We start from the raw sequence: 24,165 nt of genomic DNA on the forward strand, positions 1-24,165 counted from the left end.
GGTAGAAACAACAACAAATCTCAACAACGAGGAAAGTAACCAAAAACTTTCGGAAAAACAACCTGAATCTCAACAACAAGATTCAGCACCCGTGACAACTCTCATCACCGAGGATATAAACAACGAAAAGCAACATGACATTGAGATGGAAAATCTCAAAACAAAACAGACAACAATGGATCAATTCGTTCAACCATTAAGGGCAGAAAAACGTCGCAGCCAACTTGAAATCTTCAGTGCGCCAGCCAAAAAGATATCTAGTGCTAGCAAAAAGAAAGATGACAACAAAAAACAATTTGACTTCTCAAATGCCAGGACGAATCTGTACGATAACAGATTGTTCAACTTCAGCGGAGATAACAGCAAAGCACCAGAACAACCAAAACAAAGTGAAATATCATCACCATCGAAAGACATCAACGTAACATCACAGCAGAAACCAAAACCACCACCGATCCATATAACTAGTGGTGGAGGACAGGAGATCAGAAGGTTGATGAACCAGATCAACAACCAACCCAGGAGTTTTATGATCAACGTCAAAAAGGATAAACTCAAAACAAAAGTTGTATCAACGGAGAGTTGGGACGACTACGACAGATTCATCAAACTCCTCAGAGAAAAACAACACCACTTTCACACCTATGCAAACCAGGAACCACAGATGAAATTCGTGCTCTACGGACTTCCAATGATGGAGATCGTAGACTTGGAAAAGGAGTTGAAAACGGAAAACATATCACCAGTTAAAATTGTCAAAATGACAATGAAACAAAGGAGACACGAAAACGACGACGACCAGAACTACCTTCTGTATTTTAATAAAGTACAGGAAGGTAACATTTTGGAAAACCTTCGAAAGGTTAACTGTGTCTACGGCTTCAAAGTAAAATGGGCTAAATACAACAACAGGCGTAACGGACCTTCTTTCTGTTCGAAATGTTTGCAGTTTGGTCATGGACAACGTGGTTGTAACAAACCACTAATCTGTTTCAGATGCTCTGAACAGCATGATTCAAAAACCTGTCCTTACATTTCGATTGAAACCAACAAGGTCCCAATCGAAAAACTAAAGTGTCACTTCTGCGGCGAGAAACATACAGCAATCTCACAAGAATGCAACATCAGGAAACAAATAATCGAGAAGTGGAAAGCTAAATCAATGAACGACAACAACCGAAATCAAAACAGACCATCAGGTGAACAACAAAGGATTCCAAGAAATCCTGCTGGACAAAGGAATGCTCCACCAACATCAAAAGCAGGTGAACGATCAGGCGGATCTGATCAATTTACATCACAAAGACCAGCTAGGAGTATCCCAGAACCGGTACCAACAACATCTAGAAAACCAGCTTCTGAAACCTCCGCACCAGTCACCATAAAATCGCAAAATAATCATCCACAACAGAAACCCTCAAATCAGGGAAATCAAAACAAAACACGAAGAAACAGGAGAAGGGGAAGGAATGGAAATAACAACAGGTCAAAGCCAAAGACCAATAACAATCATCAACAGAACTCAACGCAGGTTGTAGAAATTATGGACCTAGACTTCAATTCACTAACCTTGGAAACAAACAAGGTCGATCCTGAACCTTCATCCAGTGGTAATACAAAGGAACAAATTTCACCAGCCCAAGGCACAATCGATGAATGCATGTTCTTCATCAACTCATTCATCGAAATCATCACCAAAAAGCCAGAGTACCTAAAAGAGGAACAGGTACAACAAGCCATCGGCCAAAAAGTTGCCAAAATCTACATGAGTCAACATGGATTGTAGTCACCAAAGAATCAACGTAATTTACTGGAATGCTAACAGCCTTGCAGATAAGATGTTAGCATTTCTCGACTACCTCAGCATGCAAAACGTTGATGTTGCGTGCATATCGGAAACATTCCTAAAACCAAACTCCAAAGTAGACTCGCATCCTGACTACGTAATTCATCGATTTGATCGCATTGATAGACCAAAAGGTGGTGTTGCGATCATTGTCAAAAGAAATCTAAAACATCAGCTTCAACCAAGTTACAACACAAAGCTAATAGAATGCATCGGAATAAAAGTCTTCATCAACGAATCAATAAGCTGCCACATCCTCTCCGTCTATCTTCCAGGAGGAAGCAAAGGAAGGAAATAGACGATCATCTAAGAGATGACATCAACAAAATAACAAACATCAGAGGAAACTACTACATCTGCGGAGACTTCAATGCAAAACATCGAGAGTGGAATTGCAACGTAGCAAACAAAGCCGGGACAATACTACAGGATATGTCCGGGGAGTTCATGATCTACTACCCCGATTCACCAACGTATTATCCAGAAGATCCGACGAAATCTGTATCAACAATCGACCTAATGCTCTCAAATTCCAGTCTGAATACTACAGAACTAAAATGCACAGAGGCAATGAGTGACCATTGCGCTGTGTATTTTCAAATCAGGACATCCAAAGTTGACAGAACAGACAACACAGTTTACAGATATGACTACAGAAATGCCAACTGGAAAAAATTCAAATCGTATATAACTCGTCGCATCGAAGACAGCACTCTGGAAAACCCATGCAACACAGTAGAGGAGATAGAACATCATATCAAAGTATTCTCAGAACTCATCATGGATTCAAGAAACAAAACTGTGAAGAAGAGAAAGATCAACTTTGAATCGACAAAGCTCACACCAGAAATCAAAGACTTAATCAGGACGAAAAGAAGTCTTCGACGAAGATGGCAACGTAGCAGAGATAATCAAATCAAAACTGAATTAAACATTCTACAGAAAGTCATCAAAGACAAAATTAAGAAACTCAAAAATACAAACTGGAATAAGCGGCTTTCAGAAATCCAACCATCAAACCAAACAGTCTGGAGGATTGCAAAGCATTGCAAGAAAGGTTCAAAATCGATGCCACCGTTGATTGATGCAGATAGAACGTTCATCACTAATAAGGAAAAAGCCAGCGTTCTCAGTGACTATTTTCGTAAAGCTCACGAAAATCCACTTGAGGACAATAACCCAGTACATACCCAGGAAGTAGACAACACAGTGAAGGAAGCATTGGAAGGAGAAAATAGTGACTGCACAGAACTTACAAATGTAGAGGAAATCTCATACATTGTAAGAAATCTGAAAAATCCTAAAGCACCAGGATTAGACGATGTCAACAACATACTCCTCAAAAATCTTCCACCAAAAGGCTTCGAATATTTGAAGTTCATCATCAACACGTGTCTCAAACTTAACTATTTTCCGAAAGTTTGGAAAAAAGCTAAAGTAATCCCGATCCCAAAACCTGGCAAACCAGCAAACGAAGTGAGCAGCTATAGGCCAATAAGCTTGCTTAGTTCCCTAAGCAAAATATTGGAGAGAGTATTGCTGAATAGAATAAACGAGCACCTGGAGGATAACAACATCATTCCGACTCAGCAGTGTGGCTTTCGCACAGGACGATCAACATCTCACCAACTCATCAAAGTAATCAAAACAGCAAAGGAAAACATAAGCAGGAAGAAATCAACAGGAATGATCTTCCTAGATGTGGAGAAAGCATTTGACAGAGTCTGGCATAACGGACTCTTGTTTAAAATGATCAAATTAGGGTTTCCACTACCACTTATAAAAACTGTAAGATCTTTCCTAAGTGAAAGAACTTTCTCAGTTTTTATTAAAGGTCAGTTCTCAGAAACCAATGAAATCAAATTCGGAGTACCACAAGGAGCAGTGCTTTCACCAACTCTCTACAACATCTACACATATGATATTGTAAGAGAAACAACCAACAATATCGCACTCTTCGCAGATGATACTGCATTGTATCATTCTGCAGAAAACTCAGCCGATATTGTAACACATCTACAACACACTGGAAGAAAAGTAAAACAATACATGAACAAATGGAAAATAAATCTCAACAAACAGAAGACTCAAGCCTTATTCATCACAAATAGGTACTCCAGGCAACTTCCAAGAGACAACATCAAATTCCTCAACGAAAACATCAAATGGGAAACCGAAGCTAAATATCTGGGAATGATAATCGACAAGAGAGTGACATTAAAGCAGCATGTAGAATATGTGACCAACAGAGCTCACACTGCACTAAGACTACTTTATCCCCTCATCAGCAGGAACTCACATCTCGACGTTCGAAACAAACTTCTCATCTATAAGCTAGCCGTGAGACCCATCTTCACATACGGCTGTCCAGCATTTGAACGGATGGCAAAAACACATCTACAAAAACTACAAGTACTACAAAACAAATTCTTGAGAATTGTTCTCAACAAAACAAGATATGAAAGGATATCAGATCTACATACTGAAGCAAAAATACCCTCTATTGAGGACTACGTCGGAAAGTTGCAAGCGAATTTCAACACTCGTCTTGCGTCGCGAAACACCGAATAAACCACAACATAAATTAAAGCAAAACAATTTCAAAATAAAATCAAAAACTAAGTGATGAATGCGATAAGCCAGAATCCTTTAAAAATTTAAATACAAATAAAATGTATCCAAACTTTGTACATAATTAAGTTAAAAATTTAATGAATAAAAAGTTTATTTTTAAAAAAAAAAAAAAAAAAAAACTTGCTATATATGTACACATTACACACATCATAACGTAGAATGGGCTCATGGTGCGCAATGAACGAAGAATTTTTTTAAAAGAATTATAGAATGAATGCTCATTTAATATACCTGCTGCTGTTTCATTTATGAAAGGTTCACTGTAATAATTTTCATGTGATAAATCATTAAGCTTGTAGGAAGAAATCATTTTTCAGCAAAGGTTGTGTGAAATAAAGTCAATTGATGACAAAGTATGTATAAAAGAGGTCACAATGTGAAAGAAAATAAATTGCAAATTTATTATCATCATTATAACATTAAAAGGAATTATCTTTACGGGATTTTTCATATTATTTAGATACAAAGGTAATCAAAGCGTGTATGTGGAACTAAGAAAACAACTCGCTATGAAGCGTGAGTAAACGGATAAGAAATAACAATACATAAATTTTAATAAATAGCTGCTCTTTCTTCCCTCTTCCTATATCTCTCTGAAATATCGCCAGTTGACATCTACTTTATTTATAGTTAGCGCTTGTTTTCAAAAACAACAAGAACATATTTTCCTCTTTTAACTCGGACACTTAGTTAGGGTCACAATAAACTTGCAAAATATGCTTTAATTTTACAACATAAGTTTGTGTGTTCATGTTTGTTTACCATGTCAGCGAATTTTTTATATGCTTGATTGTTAGATGTAAAGAAAAACTTGCAAGCTTGTGTTATAAACTTCATGTCAAAAATAAATTTTGTTATTTTGAAACCAATCATATTTGAATAAGCAATTGAGTAGATGAGTAGTTATATTAAATCTCTAGTAAATTAATGTAACATTACTAATTTAAAGAAAAATCTATTTTTGAGGATGTTATAAGAAACGACAAATGTTTGAGCATAAAATTCATCTTCTACATTAATTCCAAAAGGGAAAATGCAAGTCATTATGGGAGGAGAGAAACCATAAATTTTGATATTCACAAAACTGACTGAAATGGCAAAAAGCTTCACGTTAAGAATAAAAAAGGAAAATTTTAAATGTAAAACATAACAGCCCATCTCGTTAACATTTTGTACTTTTTTTTGGAATAAGATGCATTGCTTAAACCATTCTTCTTGTGGATCAACAAGTTTCATCGTTTTGATCAATCTTTGAATTCGTTTTTCAGATTGCAAAAAAAATATCTGAATATGAGAAATAAGAGATAGAGAAAAGCTTAAGATTTATGTGGAAAAATCTACGAAGAAGGAAGTTTTGAAAGCATTTGAAGTACGAGGCTTTAGCTATATTCGTATCACTGTTAGGAAAAGGAATCCATAATATAATGGCTATTGAATACGTGAATCATTCATAATATATTCTAAATCCTCTGGATAGACATTTTCACTGATAACCGACTCCATAGGTAAAGTACGTAAAAGAGAATAAGGTGGGGAATGAAAAGGGTTTCTATTATACTGTGCACTAAAAAACGAGTTAACAATTGGATATAGAAGAACACGAAGAAAGTGGAAAGCTTTCAAGACAGCAACGATGTGAAAAATCACTTCTTTCACAAAAGGATTTTCTTGTTATTTATGTTCGCTTATCTTAGCATGTTAAAATATAGAAGAAAAAAAAAGACAAAATAAACTTCCGAAGGGTCCATAATTCTAATGAAGTTCCTATTTTCTTATGTATAAAGCGATAAATTTCAATATTATGATAAGCACCAGCAAAACAACACGACAGTGTAACAAAAATTCCTTTAACCTACCTTTTTATAGTTAGTTAGATACAAAAATTGAAAAAGGCTCCGAATTTTTTTCTCACTCCAAAAAATTTTGGTCAAAATATCAATTTAGCCGAATTATAAAATTATTAATAATGTTATAAAGATCCGAATGATCAAGATCTTCATATAACCTATTCATCCACGCTTTACTTATTGTGTTCATTCGCCATTCCTGAATTTTAAAAGATCCATTTAATTAATTAAATTTTGTATCCACAAATGTCTGTTTTATATCATGTTTGCAAATAATAGCACATATTCCTTCTACGTACACATAATAAAAATCTCCCTTTTAAACAATACGTATTATTTTCCTTGAAAATATTTTTCATTCCAAGTAAGTATTTACTGAAAATGTTCAAATTAAATACACTCTATAGTTTTCATCATGCTCAGTATGAAGCAAAGCTCAATTTACTTTCAAATACAGTCTCGTCTTTTTTTATTGAATTTTCATAATAAGCTTTCACAACAAAATCGTGCCAACAGACAGAAAATGTTATAGTATTGTGAAACAACCTTTTGTGCACGAAAAACAAAAGTTTTGTGAATTAATTAGATTACAAAGCGTTTCTTTCACCCCATATAAAAGTTCCCAATATCCTTCCCTGACGTCAACTTGTAATAAAAGTGATCATGATGGTAATGACAATTCCAAATCACAATGTTTTCAGAAACAAAAGTTATTAATGCAGAGGAAACCTTCAAAGCTACTGAGAACTTTACATTGAAAATAAGGAAGAATCAAAGGAAAACTTTTTAAAATGCTGACTCGAGGGAAAAAGTTAAAAATTTAAACATTTAAAAAGTTTTGTTTTAAAATTTTTTGATACGCATTGAGAGAACTAAATAAATTTTTAAAACTTTTGTTTTCTTGCATTACATTGTTGCCACAATACGATACAACTTTCTTTTGAAAAGAATATAATTTCTTTTTCCTTTTGAGCAGAATTTAATAAACATTTTGAATTCAAGTACCCCAAATACCATTCATTCTTATTCATTCGAGGTATGTATTTTAATGAATCATAAAAATTTCATAATTTTAATTTTCTATACTACAAGTATTCACCACAGCATGATGGGTTAAAAAAAAGAATTAAAAAACAAAATACACTTTGAAATATTCTATCAATTTTTTTAAGATATACAGATAGAAACTAGGAGAGAATCAGATCACGTTTATTCAGACATATTCACACAAGTTCATTCTTTCTACATCTTTTAAAGATTTGTTGTTCAAAATGTGAAAAACAGAAGTTTTTCTGTTTTTTGATGAATCGGAATTAAAAGTAAATTAGAACGAGGTAAAATAGTTCATGTTGGACATTAAGCAAGCAAAACATGAAGTCTTAAATCGTTCGCGTTGTTGAGATATCCTGTAAACATACTTGTTTGAGTCAACCTAGGCATATGTTAAGTAATTTCAGGGCCAAATGTTGAACACGAGAAATTTTCTGTCTATCTTAAAAAATTGTAAAAATATTCTAATTTTCCGAAAAAGAAATTTTAATTTATTAACAGCGTGAAACGGAGATATTAATTATTAAAATTCATTAAAGAATCTAAGAGACTAATTACTTCCAAAACATGACAACAAACCATTAAAATGCCACATATAGAGAGGAAGAAAATTATTTGAGAAGCAAGAAGCAATGAAATGAAGAATATTAAATTGTAAGAAATATAGAATTAGAATATCACATTGTGTGTCGTTAAACCATTAAGAACAAATAGCAAATTACTTTGAAAATAATTTCTGTTATCAAAAAGAAGAAAATATAACAGAAAACTTTTTTAAAAGTTTTTCCACTTTCAGCATGACTGCTAAGTAAAATATCGTGTAACAGTAAAATGAGTATACATTAAATTTTATAGCTTTCTGTTTTAATTAATGCCACATTTGCTACCTGTGAGTCTGATATAAAACAACAGAAAAATATAAATTAAAACTTTCCACATCGTTGTCAGGCAGGCGAGAAGCAAAACTATGGACAATTTTGTTGCTTCATGTACACGTGAATGTTTACTGTTTGCACCAAATCAAACATGACTGCACGCTAGAGAAATTCTCCCAATATATGCATATTTTCAAGCTCCCATAATATTTTAATTAAATGAATTTTTGTTTCAACAAAATTATTTTTTCATCTAGAGTTGTTTTCGGCATATTAATTTTTCGGAAAGTTTTTCTCTCATTTTTTTATGTAAAAGCAATTAACAAAATGTTATGGTACCCAATTATGGTTGAGTTTTTCCTACAAACAATATTTTTTGGGAATTATCCATCAATACAAGCGCCTAATTCAGGACATTAACAAAGAAAATAATTGAAAATTTTCTATATTTATTCTACATTCTTTATATGATTTAAATCAGATAAAATTGTAAATGCATACATAAAGTGCTAAAAATTTCTACATGACTAGTTTTCCTCCTATATCCTTCTCATTCTTTCTTAACCTTAAATATCCCACCATGAGTAAACATAATCCAACAATGATGAACAATCCAGATATCCAAAATTGAATTCTAGGAAGGGTGTTTATAGAGAAACTTAGTAGAGAGATTATTATTGGAGATAAGCCATCTTGATACTGTAGTAAGAAAATGAGAAAATAAACTTAAATAAAGAATTTAAATAAACATTATTTCTTATTATATGTTACATATTCCAGCCAAAACATTGGTATTATCATGTTGGAAAATCTTGCAAAATCTGATTTATAACTTGACAAATCCTTTAGAATCACATTGCTTTGTGAAACAGCCTTTTGTTTCATTGGTACACCATAATTTGGTTCAACTATTGTATAGCTGTCATGAATACTCATGTTTGGTGACAGACCATCAATGTATTTATCCCAAGGTCCAGAACGATTACAAAAGTGTGGAAACGATGCAGCAATAGGTTGATCTAAATGTGTAAAAGATAAGTGAAACAAAATCACATCATACAAGATATAATAACCTACCGAAAAAGCATTTCGATACATCGCTCAGTCCATCGGGCAAATTTTCACCTTTATAACAATCCACTTCAGTGTCATGGTTACGATCAAAAACATCATATCGTAAAATGTATTTATACGCTTTTAAGTTGTACATTGAAAGTTCACTATCGTAAAATAATGGAACTGGACGGCATAATGTTTTTCGCCAAAACCAAAAAACTGTATCTTTTGATGCTAATCCAGAATAAATTGCTCCCTCAGTACTGCCTTTTAAACTTGCATTACAATATTTTCTATCAATATCAAATCTTGGTACGGTAGGATGGTCATTCCATGTATTGATAGTAAAAAACTTTTTATGACCATGCTTTAAGCCAATATTCACGTTTACACGATCTGTGAAATTTTTGTATATCTATATAGTAAAAATGTAATGATGAAAAAAATACCATATGTAGTTTTAATAAATTTTATATAGGGATCATTCAATGTTACAGCATATTGTGAATGAGAAATTAAAAAAAAAATACATACATTCTGTAATATTCCTGTATCTTTTGTTGGAGCAATAAATGGAACAACCGTATTTGCTAATTGCCTGTAAAAATCACAATAAAGTACAGTCAACAAAATGAAACCATTATTGCAATTGAAAAAATGAAATGAACTTGAATGGAAAACAAAATAAAATAAAAATACATACAAAATCGGATCAGTCATATTGAAGAAATAATTGTAAATTGTAGTGGACACAACTGGTTTGGTTTGAAGGGTACGTAATAAAATATTGTAAGAACGTCGCATAAAAAAGCTCTTATTAATGTACGATGCCGCACTCAATGCCATATTTACTACATAAACTGTCTCATTTAAAATTCCCTTCAAATTCGCTGACTCCTTAAAAATGATTTGCCTTGAGACTGTATATGACATTGTAGAATTTTCGTCATGAAATTGGATGTCTTTATGTTCCAATGTCTCTTGAAATATTATTGGCCCGATTTCTTGAAGCTTTAACTTTTCATCTTTTCCAGCAATAAAATCTTCTGCATTGGTAATATTAAAGATATAAACTTTCAATAACACTTCTGGTACAGGATTCTTCCACAAATGGAATTGTGGAAACAATGGAGAAAATTTAAGATCTGAAATGATTGTTATGCATTAATGTAATGAAAAAACATACATTGGTATAATTTTGATGTACTTTCATTCAACGAATGTTCTGACAATGGAAAATATGTCGTCAGGAGGCCAAGAGTCAAAAACATAAATCCAAACAGAAGTGAAAAACCAATCGCACCTGCAATTTAATCAAAACGTGATGCCATTTTCAATCATTGTCAAAAAGTAAGAAATGTAGCATTACAAAATAAAACAAAATGTCTCACACTCTATCTTTTCTCTCACGTTTCTCATTTGAATACGTAGAGCTTTGATGTTCAAAGCCTTGTAGAATTTAATTCAGTGACCTTCCTCCCACAAATTTACACGTAACATCAAATAATGATCTTTTGTGTTCCAACGTACGAACATGCAATTGCATGTTTGGTATCTTAACTAATATATGCAAATTTGTGTACACTACATGATTAAGGCATGCGAGGAAATTTCCATTATAGTGTAATACTTAGTGGTCATCAATTTTTGAAATTTGTTAAGACTGAATGAGAGAACAGATATAAGAGTAAAATGAAACAGTCTGCAAGACCAAAACAATTTTATTCATTTTTGAATGACTAGACAAGAAAATTAATAAATTTATTTTTAAAAGCATTGAAACCAATTAAATAATTTCACTGTCAATGAAAACGTGCATTATTGATTATTAGTAAAAATAAAATCATCTAAGCAGAAAGTAGATCAAATGTCAATGTTGTTTAAAAGTTCATTATCAATTCTAATTTAAGTGCTAATTAAATATAAACAAAAAATAACGATGCATGCTTTATTCGTGCCTTATCAGCATACTTTTAATACGCAATTTAATATTATTTACTCACAAACATCACAGCAGATACTTTTGCACATAAAATCAGAATTATCGGCTTCTTCGCATGCTAATTTTGATGTTACATTATTTTTAGAATTTGCTACATAAATGCTCTTGTATTTTGGTTCCCACTTCTTCATTTCATTCATATTTTTTAAATTTATATTGTTATTATTATGTTTATTGTGGCCCATTTTCTTTTAATTCTTCTAGTTTTGTACAAAGACTGTTCAAAAAGCAAACTTTTCAATCTTATACTGTTTTAGTGATGCAAATTAAAATGTGTAAAACTTCTCAATGAATTATTCAAATTTCTTTTGTGCTTTTTTGTTTAAAATTCAAATCACGATTTCACAATACACTACATTATAATCTGTATTGATCGAGCATACAATTTACTTTTTTGTTTTTGCAAATAAAAATTATTCTTATCAGCTAGAAGGGAGCGTGAAAAGCATTTTTAAACTTAGATTCCCATGTTTCTTTTCAATGTCATGTTGTGATAGGCAAAAATACTTGATTTCCTATTTTATTTTTATTTTATTTTCACCTAAATTGTTCTTCCTTTTTCTTAAAATAAACCCCTTAAATTGCGTATTTTTCAATACCGTGACATCACGTAGTTCAAGTTCGTAGTAATTTTAACGCATAAGCACGACTTAAATTTCCAAATTCAAGTACATTTAACTTATACATCCATTAACAATTTGAGTTCATGTAATGTTTATGTCTCTACGGTTGAACATATCTTACTACACGATTTGCATTGTCAATGAACTTTTATCAAAATTTATTATTTAAAAAAAAAATTGATTTTCTTCTTTCAGATTCTGATTTTCACTCTTGAAATTTTAAAATGACACTGAACTGATTTTCTACTCATCAGCAGACTTAAATGAAAGTTCTCAAAATAATCAACAAGAACATACTTATTTACAATCATGATGCTTCTCATTTTTCTTTCTCTCGCAAAGCTTCTTCATAATTACATTATACAACTGTATGTACATATTAAGAATAAATTGAAGTTCAAAGTTGATTACATTTGTATTTGTCTTGTTCGATAGCGCATAATATATTCTCGTATGAATAACTGAATTATTTGATGACCAATTGCATGAACCATATAATAGTAATATGTGGCAGTGATATAATGGAAAATATTAAATTTTGAGCGCAATAAATCAATGGTTTTATTCCTTCGTTCATCAGAGTAAAGCTTTTATTGATTGAAATATGAGCATTGGTACTTTATTATATAACCATTTCTCTGCATGCATATTTTTCATGTTTACATCGAAACTCTCTATCTATTGCACATGTGGACAGCAAACTATTCTTTTTCCCATAACCATAAATTTTTGTACTAAATCGACGATTCTGAATTCATCTCTAAATCCATAGATATAAAACTGTAGAATAAAGGACTATAAATTAAAAACAGTGAAATAGTGCACAAGTCAATATTCTAACATTTTAAAACTAACTGTGGTAATGACGCAAAAATATTTCATGCTCTTTCCAGCAGCTCAAAAAGCAACACGACAGAGGACAGTTCTAAAAGATTGTCAGTTAGATGCAAAAACGGATAATTTGTACAGACTTCGTGATAAAGCCAGTAATAGAATCTGATGGAAAGTCTATTGTAGTAACCTAGGTTCCACATCGGAGCAAAGTTCCAGTAAGTATTGCATGCTCTTTAATGAATTACATTTCAAAATAAATTTAGTGTCAAAATTCCAATTAGCTTTTGTTCGAAATCGAAACAGACAAAATGAAGACGAGTGCCCATACTATTTAATGTTGATCGTTTTTCATAGCTTGTTTTTTATAGGATAGAAAAAGTTTTTAGACGTTTGAAAACATTGAACATTAAAATATATTATCATGGACATTTTATGTTCAACATCATCTCATTGGCCGTTTTACCATGAAGCTTTTTATAATACCATTTTTTATTTTTGTTTTGAAAGTATACGCGATGATATTTTTCACTGACAAATTCATTTCCGCAAAAAATTCATGTAACTAGTTTTATAGATGAAAGTATTCAAAAACAATAACAACTTTTTCCAAATCCTGATTGAAAAAACATTAACATTAATCTCATATGTAGACGTAGAAATATCATACTATAAATAATGCAAATTAGCTTCCTTGTGGAATAAATTTTTTGGTTTAAATTTAATAAAAAATATTAAACATAAGACTGTATTCTGAATAATCTACTATATTTACATGCTGGATATATTATAGATTTAAAGAATTAATGGTGTACTTTTTGAAATATAATTAAAATAATCGAAGCTGACACTGAATTTGAAGACCAAAAAATCATTGAGGATGCGGCTGGACCTACAATTTAATGTGGAATCAGAATCATTTCCTTCACAAAATTGCTGCATGTAGCCTAAAAATGATGGTAGTGAGCCGCGCTTCCAATACTAAAACATTGCGACACCGAGCTACTTCGTCTCACTTTTGAAGATCACAGCGTTCCTAAAAACTAAAAATTTTGAGGGTAATTGGACAGTACCGCAAATTGAAAATTATTTTAAAATTATCTATTAATAAAGAAAATAAAAGAAACTTTAATTAGATTAATGAAATAAAGGATATTGAGATTAATGTTAAAACCCCAGATGATAATTGAAATGGAAATCATAGCATAAATATTATGCAATATGATTGATGCGGTTAGTAAAATGAGCCCCAAGAGGTTAGAAAATGGGAAACTTTTGGCATTTAATAGAATGAAAAGGTCGTTAAAATATCACTTTCCTTTATTACACTTCTAATTCGGTTTAAAAGCACATTATGATGTACGGGCTCATAACTATAAAACCAATTAAATTCTAGTGAAAGTTTTTATAGGCATTTATTTTTGTTAAATGAAAATTTTATATTTATTATCAAACCACATATAAGCTTTATTATACTTTATTTTAATTGATGAAAATGATCAATTAACAATTCCGCAAATATTTTTTTCGTGAATCGTGTTATACAGGAAATTTTTTTTTTCATTAATTTTTTTGTTTTGTGTGTGCAAATGAATTATGTCATAACTTATGTAATTAATAATTTAAAACGCAATAAATATTAATGTAAATTTTTGCATTATAACATGAGAATGATTTATAGATTTTTGTATGTGACACTATTACTATTTTTGTAATTTATCCTACTAAAGCATTTATAAACTTGATCCTGTTTTTCGTAAGTGTTGAAAAAAAAATTTAAAAAATACTCGACCCAATCGAATGACTTCAACACTTTTTTTGATTTAGCGATCAGTAATTGGTTAACAAACAAATAAGATAATAAAACATAAATGTGCTGAAAACTAACAGTAAGATAGATTATCCCATTGAATCTCAATTAATTTCATCCGATTCTAATATTCTGTTCCCCCTTTAAGATATTTCAGTACCTAAAACACATCTGACCACCTAAAATATTCCGATGATAATTTAATTACAAAAAATGTAAAACAGATGATATCAATAAAACTATTCAATAACCATCTTCATGTTCTTCAGAAACAACGACTTAGCAGTGAGATCTCGACATTGTAGGGAGCTGAGATTTAAAGCATTAACTTCGTATAATCAGCTACTGGCTTATTGGTCGAATAGATTAAATCTGTTTTCTTTTTTTTCTTTTTAATACTTTAATTAATGATTTTGGTTCACATGAAAAACAACCAACGTTTTGAATAAAGGGACCGGACCGTCTTTAAGCTTTCACTAAAAATTAAGCTGTAGACAGATGGAATATCACGTGCAAACAGAAAAATTTAAATATCTTTAGAAATAATCTTTAACGAACATTTGGAAAATTTTTTGCAAAGCAACCATTGAAAAAATCAAAATTTCATTTATTTTTTCAGTATCATTCATAACATAGAAGCAACATCTTTAATTATTATGGAAGTGTCGACAGTTGATCATCAAATTAAAGAGGTTTATCATAAAACAGAGAATATTTTTCCATGGAACAATTACTTATTTGGGAATCTGTATACAATCGACCATAAAAAAATAATTTTATCAATCATGAAGACTTCTTCAAATTTAAGGATCGGAAGGGAGTGCAAAGGGTAGTGATGCGCAATACAGGTGTTCACCGCCCTTTCAGCCTCTCCTACCCAAGTACCTACTTCCACCTCCTCGTGGTGCATTCCTGGCTATGCCAAACCGCTAAGGCGGTACGGTACTAACGGAGCAGGTTAAGTTTGAGTGTGAGGCCTGGCGAGCCCACCCTCGTTAAGCATACGATAGCCACGAAACGCATAGAGAAAAATCAACGGACGGATTTACCAATGAAGACCCCAGCTAAACACAAACGGACTAGAGACCTTCAACTCAGCACGTGGAATGTCCGGACGTTATCACATCCGGGAGCATTGCAGGTTTTAGTGCTGGAGTTGAGACACTATAGGTGCAATATTACAGCAATCCAGGAAACGAGATGGACAGGAAACAACGTTTTGGATGTCAATCAATTCAGGGTTTTCGCAAGTGGTCATGCTACGCAGAGGATTAGGGGCACTGGCTTCATCGTTGATCCTGTTTGGAGTGAGAAAGTTATCGATTGGAAGCCTGTTAGTGACAGGTTGTGCGTATTACGGATCAAAGGGAAATTTTTTAACATCAGCCTCCTCAATGCTTATGCTCCTACGAATGAACGCCCTGAAAGCGAAAAGGATGCTTTCTACTCGCTATTGGAACGAACGTATGACAGCTGTCCCAGAAGTGACATAAAGATCGTCATCGGTGATATGAATGCCCAAGTCGGAAGAGAGAAGACATTCAGACCAACAATTGGATCCTTTAGTCTGCATCCTAAGTCAAATGAGAATGGATTGAGGCTGATAACGTTCGCTGCAGCAATGAATATGAGGATAAGTTCAACGTATTTCCGACGAAAAAATACCCGCAAAGCAACGTGGAGTCCACCTGGAAGAGGAAAGAAATGTCAAATTGATCACATTATGATTGATAACCGTCATGCATCAAGCATTCTGAATGTAAGGAGCTTCAGATATGCACATTTAGACATCGAACACCATGACTCAGATCATTATGCTGTTGGAGCGAAGATCCGCTTCAGAGTGAGCAACATCGGGCGTATCAAAAGCACGAAACAGAAGAAATACGATGTAGCAAAACTTAAGAATGACACGGTGAGAGCACACTTCAATGCTCGAGTGGAGCAACAGCTAGATGTTAGAAATGGTGAGGCGTCGTGGCAAAATTGTCAAGCTGCAATGAAGCAAGCTGCTGAGGAATGTCTTGGATATCAGCAACCAGGAAAGAAAGAGTGGTTTGATGACGAATGCAGGAATGCAGTCCAGAAAGTTATTGATGCAAATAAAAAGATGAGAACGAGAGCGAGATCCGAAGAACTGAGAAAACTTCAACGAGATAAGAAGGAACTTTTGAGGAGAAAGAAAAGAGAATTTGACAGACAGTGTCTTGATGATATCGAGGAACTGCAGTCCATGAATGAGTCAAGAAAGTTCTTCAACGCAGTTAAATTTGCTAGGAAGAAATTCCATCCAAGGGTAGCTATCTGCAAGGCCAAGAATGGGGAGCTCCTCTGCAGTAAGAGTAAAGTACTGGACAGATGGAGGGAACACTTTCAAGAATCCCTAAACGGCGGTGAAGTTGGTCATGGCAGTGAAACAAGCAAGCTGTATGAGAAAAATGATGGCAAGGATTGCCCTGAACCGACAGTAGATGAAGTACGTGAAGCCATATCTAGACTTAAAAACAACAAGGCGCCAGGTGAGGACAGCTTACCAGCTGAGCTGTTCAAGACTGGCTGTGCAAAACTAGAGGAGATAATGCATCAAATTATTGTACAAGTCTGGAGACACGAGGTGATGCCGGATGAATGGACAGTCGGAGTTGTCTGCCCGCTTCACAAGAAAGGATGTAAGCTCACTTGCAGCAATTTCCGTGGCATAACATTGCTTAGTTCTGCCTACAAGGTGTTCTCAAAGATACTCTCATCAAGACTAGATCCTCTTTATGAAGACTTTCTCCACGATTTCCAGGCCGGCTTTAGGAGAGGGCGATCGACAATTGATCAGATCCACTGCGTAAGACAAATCATCCAAAAAAGCGATGACAAGAATACAGAAACTCTGCACTTGCTCATCGATTTTAAAGCCGCATACGACTCAGTCAATAGAGATGAGCTGTGGCATCTGATGGCCGAATTTAAGTTCCCACATAAGATGATTCGTCTTTTAAGAACAACATTGCTGAAAGTCCAGAGTCGTGTTAAAGTGCAAGGCCTCTTATCAGAGAGTTTTGAAACTCTAAGTGGGCTTAGGCAAGGAGATGAACTTTCCACGAAGCTCTTTAACATCGTCTTGGAAGGAGTGTGCAGGAGAGCACGTTTAGAACTGTGTGGGACTGTATTCAATAAGTCAACGCAGTTAATTGCGTACGCGGATGACATTGATATCGTTGGAAGGAATTTAAGGTCCATCACGGAGGCGTACTCCAAGTTAGAACGTGAAGCCGGACGTTTGGGATTATTGGTGAATGAGGATAAGACTAAACTCTTGATGGTTGCTGCGTCAGAAAGAACAAAACAGCGAGTAGGTAGTCATCTAAACGTCGAGAGTAAACGTTTTGAAGTAGTCGAGGAGTTCAAATACCTCGGGTCATTTGTAAACAACAAGGCAGACGTTACAATCGAAGTACGCAAGCGGATCCACTCGGCATATGGTGCATTCTACAGCTTAAAGCACCTCCTAACATCCAAGAGTCTATCGAGAGGAACCAAAGTCATGCTGTACACGACGCTTATCCGGGTCATTGCGCTATATGGTTCAGAAACCTGGAATTCAACACAAGCGGATGAGGACGCATTAGGTGTCTTTGAGAGACGAGTGCTACGAGCGATTTATGGCCCTGTGAAGGAAGGAGAAGAGTATAGGTCTAGACATAATAATGAACTTTATCTGTTATTCCAGGATGCAGATATAGTGACAGTACTTCGCGCGAATCGCTTGAGATGGGCAGGCCATATATACAGAAGGCCAAGTGACGCCCCAGTCCTTAAGGTAACTACCTCAGACTTTGTGGATGGCAAGAGGTCGCGTGGAAGACCAAAGAATTCCTGGATTGCATGTATTGAAAAGGACGCTAGAGTCCTTAATATCCCGAACTGGCAGAAGGTTTCGAAGGATAGAGCTGTCTTCAGACATTCCCTATGCGCGGCAATGGGCCCTCGTGCGCCCCAGCCAAGGAAGTAAGTAAGTAAGTAATGATCGGAAGCTGAAAGTAAATAACAGATATTTTCAATAACATTGCAACATATATCTTCTGACATTTTTTGTGCATAATTACTAAATTGTGGATCAACATGTGATATGTATGCTTTATCGGGATCGGTTTTTATTTGACTATGATGTTTTTTTTCGGTTCCGATTTTTGTAATTTGGATTTTTCCAATTTTTTTCAAGTTTGATTTAGGTAGGTATTCTTTAATTTTGGCATTTTTCAATTTCGACTTTTAAGTTCAAATTTTAAAATAAAAGAAAAAATGAAGCTTTATAAAGTATTTTGTCCGGTCTAGGTCAATTTTCCAGGCTGAGAAACTAGGCGGTATCGGCGGTATTTCGCGGTATTTTGCGGTATTTCGCGGTATCGCATTTATAAGGTTTTATCTTTTTAATATGGGAAAACCGAGATGGAAAATAGTATTTTCCGGTAGTTTTTCACCCTGGTAAAAGAAAATTTATACGAAAATAGTCATTCCCGAGAGTTTTGAACCCTAATATTGAATAGTTGAAGCGAAACTTTGCTTTTTTGAGGGGTTTTCACACTAATTTTGGAAAACTGAAAGGAAATTATAGTTTTTCAAATGTTTTTCGCCTTAACATGAAAAAATTGAGGCAAAATTCGACTTTTCCGAGAAATTTTCACCATAATATAGGAAAATTGTGGTAAAACTTGGCTTTTCCGAGTGTTTTTCGACAGAATAAAGGAAAATTGAGACAAAATTTGGATTTTCCAAGAGTTTTTCATCATAATATAGGAAAATTGAGGCAAATTTGGACTTTTCCAAGAGATTTTCACCACAATATAGGAAAATTGTGGCAAAACTTGGCTTTTCCGAGTGTTTTTCGACATAATATTGAAAAATTGAAACAAAATTTGGATTTTCCAAGAGTTTTTCATCATAATATAGGAAAATTGAGGCAAAATTCGACTTTTCCGAGAGATTTTCACCACAATATAGCAAAATTGAGGTAAAACTAGGCTTTTTTGAGAGTTTTTCGACATAATACAGGAAAATTTGGATTTGTTTAAAGAATTTTTACCAAAAAAATTGGAAAATTGTGTTAAAACTTTTCTTTTTTGAGTGTTTTTCGACATAATATTGAAAAATTTAGACAAAATTTGGATTTTCCCAAGAATTTTTACCATAATATACAAAAATTAAGGCAAAGTTTGACTTTTTAAAGAAATTTTCATTATAATTTAGGAAAATTGGGACAAAATTCGACTATTCCGAGAGATTTTTATCCAAAAATAAGAAATATGAGGAAAAATTCGACTTTTCCGAGGTTTATTCACTTAGGATTGAGCAAACTAAGGTGAAATTAGACTTTTTCCAAAGTGAAAATAGAATTTTCACAATTTTCTATTTAAGTGTTTGAGTTATAAATGATCGACGGTATTTATATGAAATACCGCGGTATTTGGCGGTATTTGTATGGAATACCGCGGTATTTTGCGGTATTTAGCGGTATTTATATGGAATACAGCGTTATTTAGCGGTATTTGTATGAATACCGCGGTAATAACGCGGAGTTTCTCAGCCTGGTCAATTTTATTGTAGTCTTAAATCTTGTAATCATTCCTAAATTTGTTATTTAATGATTTTAATTTCAAATATATTTCAATTGTAAACATACATAAAGGCATGCAGGCTTTGAGTTAACCTTTAAATTGAAAGCTGAAAGATGAAAAAAAATACTAATAAGAAATGCAAATTTTCAATTAAATTTTGTAATAAATGTCAGAAATGCCAAAAGTTATAAAAGCGACCTTAAATAATTCATGTCTGATAAAATCCTCTCCTGACGGCAAAGTGATAAAAAACAAGAAAATAACAGAATTTAAATCGCATTGTAAATCAATTTTACATTTTTTTACATCGAAAAGCGATCAAAAAACAATTTATGCTCGAATTCCCAAAAGCACTGTAGAACCCCACAACTTCATCATTTTTTCCGCAATACCACTGCTGATATTTGCGTTTTATAAACATGAAAGGCAGTTAATGAAGTTATATACGCACGCCGGAACATGAAGAATGGAGGAAAAAAAAGCATCACTGAATGATAGAAGTGAATAATGAAAAGGCTTTTCATTACTTTTTGCTATCATTTTGAATTGAATCGAGAACAAGAAGGAAGAAAGCACAGCAGTTTGTATGGTGTGCCATTAAATTGATTTGCATGTCTAATTTCCGCACGTACTTTTTCATCATCGAAATGACGAACATCAAGGGTATAGGGAATCAATGATGAGAGAGAGAAAGATTGTAAAAAATATCGCATTGAATGTGCCTACAATTTGTCAGACATCTTTACAAAAGAATGAAGAAACACAATGATTTCAATGAAGGAATCGAAGAAAATGAGCAAACGAGCAGAGAGATATGGTGACGATATTTTTAGATAACAAGTAAAAATGAATGTAAAGACATACAAAAGTTTTTTTTTTTTATAATGTTGTGCTACAAGCATTATGAATTTATTTAGATAAACATTAAACTATGCAGATTATAAAAAATGCAGAAAAGTTTCCCAACAGCAACAGCAACTTAATAAACATAAATATGCATAGTCGAGATTTAATGAATTCCTATAAATTTTATTGTAAATCCTTCTTCATTCCTTAAAGCAGTAATAAAATTGCATTCATTATATTTAAATGGCGAAGAAACATTCACAAAATGTAAATCGAGGTACCAGGAATCTAGTTTGCAACAAAACTTTTCAACCTATTGTCATTCCGCACTGCCTTCCGTTTTTTTATAAAGTGCTAATTTTTCATTTAGGAAACTTTTTTGATGATATATATTTTTACATGCCTGTAAAAAAGTATTGAGATTCTCACATCCTTTATATTGAAATTAATAAAAAAATGTATTAAATTATAATGCAATAAGCAAAAATTACATTAAATATTTCTATGAGCACTATGCACATAAAAAAAAGCACCGGATTAGTATACTAGTCTCTCAACTGCTCTTATTCACACCAATTTCAGGTTTACGATAATGTAAAAGGAAAAGTTTTTCAACGAGTAAATATAATAAAATTAAAATTCCCAACTTGTTCTGGAGTACTCGATTTTTAAGCTTCTGGATGTTTTTTTTTAAAAACTTTTAGTTAAGGTAATAAATTTAAAACAAAAATCCATACTTAAAGAGAAGCACGAGCAAAATCTATCAAAGCCAATTTTTAAAGCTAAATAAAGTCATTACAAAATCTACAAAAAATAAAATAGAAGCAGCAAAAGTTAAGCAAATATTGTCTCATAAAACAGCAATGAAATAACTTGAATACTTTATCATTTTGATATCTTCATTTTTTTTCGTCTATGAACATAAGGCGTAATTCATCTTTTAGCATTACGTATAGAAAAAGTTGTCTCAATATTATATTTTCATGTCGCGATATTGTATGTATGCATGCACTAGATAGAAACAAGACGAAAAAAATCGTAACAAATTGTTATTCTTCTTTGAAATTAAATAAAAACTTTTTCCTAAATGCCTGCCTAGATGATTAGTCTCTTGACATTACAAATATTTGATTTCTATTGATTTTGTAAATTAAGAACTGAAATTCAAAAAAAAAAATTGATTGCGGTAAGGTTTTATAATGTTTAACCTTAATTAATGTCAAGTTAGAAAGTTCAACGCTCAAAAATCTGACATTCAGGAATGATTAAAAAAATTTTAAATTAAGAGTCTCTGATAGAAATGAAGTCCTTACTTATTGTTTCAAGCGTCCTCGATAGATAATGAGCAAATCATTACGCCAATTGGCAACTGCAAGACTTTCATTACTGTGCTTTGCTGCTCAGCACGGGATTTGCCAGAAAATAAGAGGATGGGGTTTGAATTGAACCTTATGAAAATCACGTGGTGTTTTATTTGATATCATGCTTATGCTCGTATGCTCAGTATATATTACAGTTTCTCTGCCAAGCTTTATGAAATTCGGATTCTACTCATCTTTTAATATTCTTACCTGAAAGTGATACAATTTTGTATCTGAAAAATCTTCCTGACTCTTATTTAGAACAGCACTTAGAAGCCAAAATTTCCATTCTTAAAATTTATTTCAAATTAGTTGAGTAAATTAAGTAAATTTAAGTAAATCAGATCCATAAACACTCAATGAAAATAAAGCAATCTTTCCACACTCAAGAAAGGACGTAATATACTTAATGTATTGTTGCATTCCGAGGAGTAGTTAAATTATAATCTTGTGACGTAACAAAAATTGCCGTAGATTCTGAATTAATTGTCGTATTTGAATTATTACGTTCAATTTCTTCTAATGTTGGTGGATGTTCATTATTTGTAGAATTACGCTTTGGATATTGATTAGGAAGTCTAATTACATCATCGTAAGAAGGAGGTGCCTCTATATTCGAAGCTGGTGCTAAAATAATAAAATTGATTTATAACAATTAATATCAGTTATGTATTACATACCGCTTGGATATACTCCTTCATCGAGTACAAAAGTTGGATTAACATGTGAATTTGATTCAGATTGTCGTATATGATAGCTCCTACATCTAGAGTTGGAATGTTGACATCGTGAAACAGGAATAACATCATAAAATTGATTTCCAATTTGTATCACATGGACTGCATTCTGAAGTTGTGCTAAAAATTCAAATTCACAAAAAATGGAATTAAGTGCTTTAACTTAAATTATTTTCTTTGTTTAAGCTCACCTTGGTGGCGTTCCATTGCAATTCTTTTTTCTCGAGCTTTACGACATTTAATGATGAGAATTAATAAGGCCCAGCCTGTGATAACAATTAGATACAGTAGGATTATCATCTGCAAAAAATTAACGACAATATATTGCCCATAAAACTATGGTTCTTCCTCTTTTTTCGAGATATAGACTCGTAAAATATTTAATAAATTATTTGAGGAGATAGCGAACATTTTCATATCTAATTTAGTACTTTCTATTTCCCACGATGGATATGAACAAAATGACAACGCAAACTACTTTGAAGCATGAAATGTTGGAAAGCTTTTATCGATCAGTTATTGATTTACTTTTGTCCTTTTCCTTTACACTATATTGTTATTGAATTTATCAATAGCATTTACACTCAATTATTGCATGCTCATACAGTTCATTGAAATTTCATTGAATTGATGCAACCAAAGAACCAATTCAAACGGAATTATTAAAGCACATTCGTTTTAAGGTTGGCCAAAACATAACGTTCCATACTGATTAGTACTGAAAACTCAAAAGTTCCAATAAAATTTTAAAATGGTCAATGAATGGCATTAAATGAATTTAAAAAAAATATAAATCTGCAAGCTTCATAGTTATTAAAACTGTAAATTCAGGTATGTATATCCAACATACCGTACATTTTATTTAAAACTCACATTTTTCCACACACATTTATATCCTTTTAAAATTAAAATAAATTCTCACTTAAAATGAGGCATTACGATTCAATAACTTTTACTTATTTGCTGCTCACTAATCACATTTATTATAATCTGTACAAGGAACCAAACAATGTAAACTCTATCTCACATAGTTTCTCGAAA

General features: G+C 32.8%; 2 protein-coding genes across 3 annotated transcripts; both read right to left on the bottom strand.

The window, feature by feature from the left end:
- Positions 1-8,684: 8,684 nt before the first annotated feature.
- LOC139098853 (protein peste-like) lies at positions 8,685-12,139 on the bottom strand. Of its 2 annotated transcripts, XM_070651200.1 has the most exons (8): positions 11,312-11,447; positions 10,700-10,971; positions 10,516-10,611; positions 10,012-10,453; positions 9,843-9,906; positions 9,330-9,723; positions 9,024-9,271; positions 8,685-8,951 (listed from the first exon to the last, which is right to left on the bottom strand). In XM_070651200.1, exons 2-8 carry the CDS (start codon positions 10,725-10,727, stop codon positions 8,772-8,774), a joined length of 1,452 nt encoding a protein of 483 aa, XP_070507301.1. In that variant the 5' UTR covers positions 10,728-10,971; positions 11,312-11,447; the 3' UTR covers positions 8,685-8,771. The 2 variants fall into 2 exon arrangements, with proteins under 2 accessions (XP_070507301.1, XP_070507300.1); XM_070651199.1 differs by lacking the exon at positions 10,700-10,971 and having other exon boundaries at positions 11,312-12,139.
- Positions 12,140-22,680: 10,541 nt separating this feature from the next.
- Positions 22,681-24,154, bottom strand: LOC139098936 (uncharacterized). The gene is made up of 4 exons (XM_070651316.1): positions 23,998-24,154; positions 23,316-23,424; positions 23,068-23,244; positions 22,681-23,014 (listed from the first exon to the last, which is right to left on the bottom strand). The coding sequence occupies exons 2-4, from the start codon at positions 23,422-23,424 to the stop codon at positions 22,794-22,796; spliced, it is 507 nt and encodes a 168-aa protein (XP_070507417.1). The 5' UTR covers positions 23,998-24,154; the 3' UTR covers positions 22,681-22,793.
- Positions 24,155-24,165: the final 11 nt, after the last annotated feature.

This window comes from Chironomus tepperi, unplaced genomic scaffold, assembly GCF_022539635.2.
Source record: "Chironomus tepperi strain 1889 unplaced genomic scaffold, CSIRO-AGI_Ctep_v1 contig_454, whole genome shotgun sequence".
NCBI lineage: Eukaryota > Metazoa > Arthropoda > Insecta > Diptera > Chironomidae > Chironomus > Chironomus tepperi.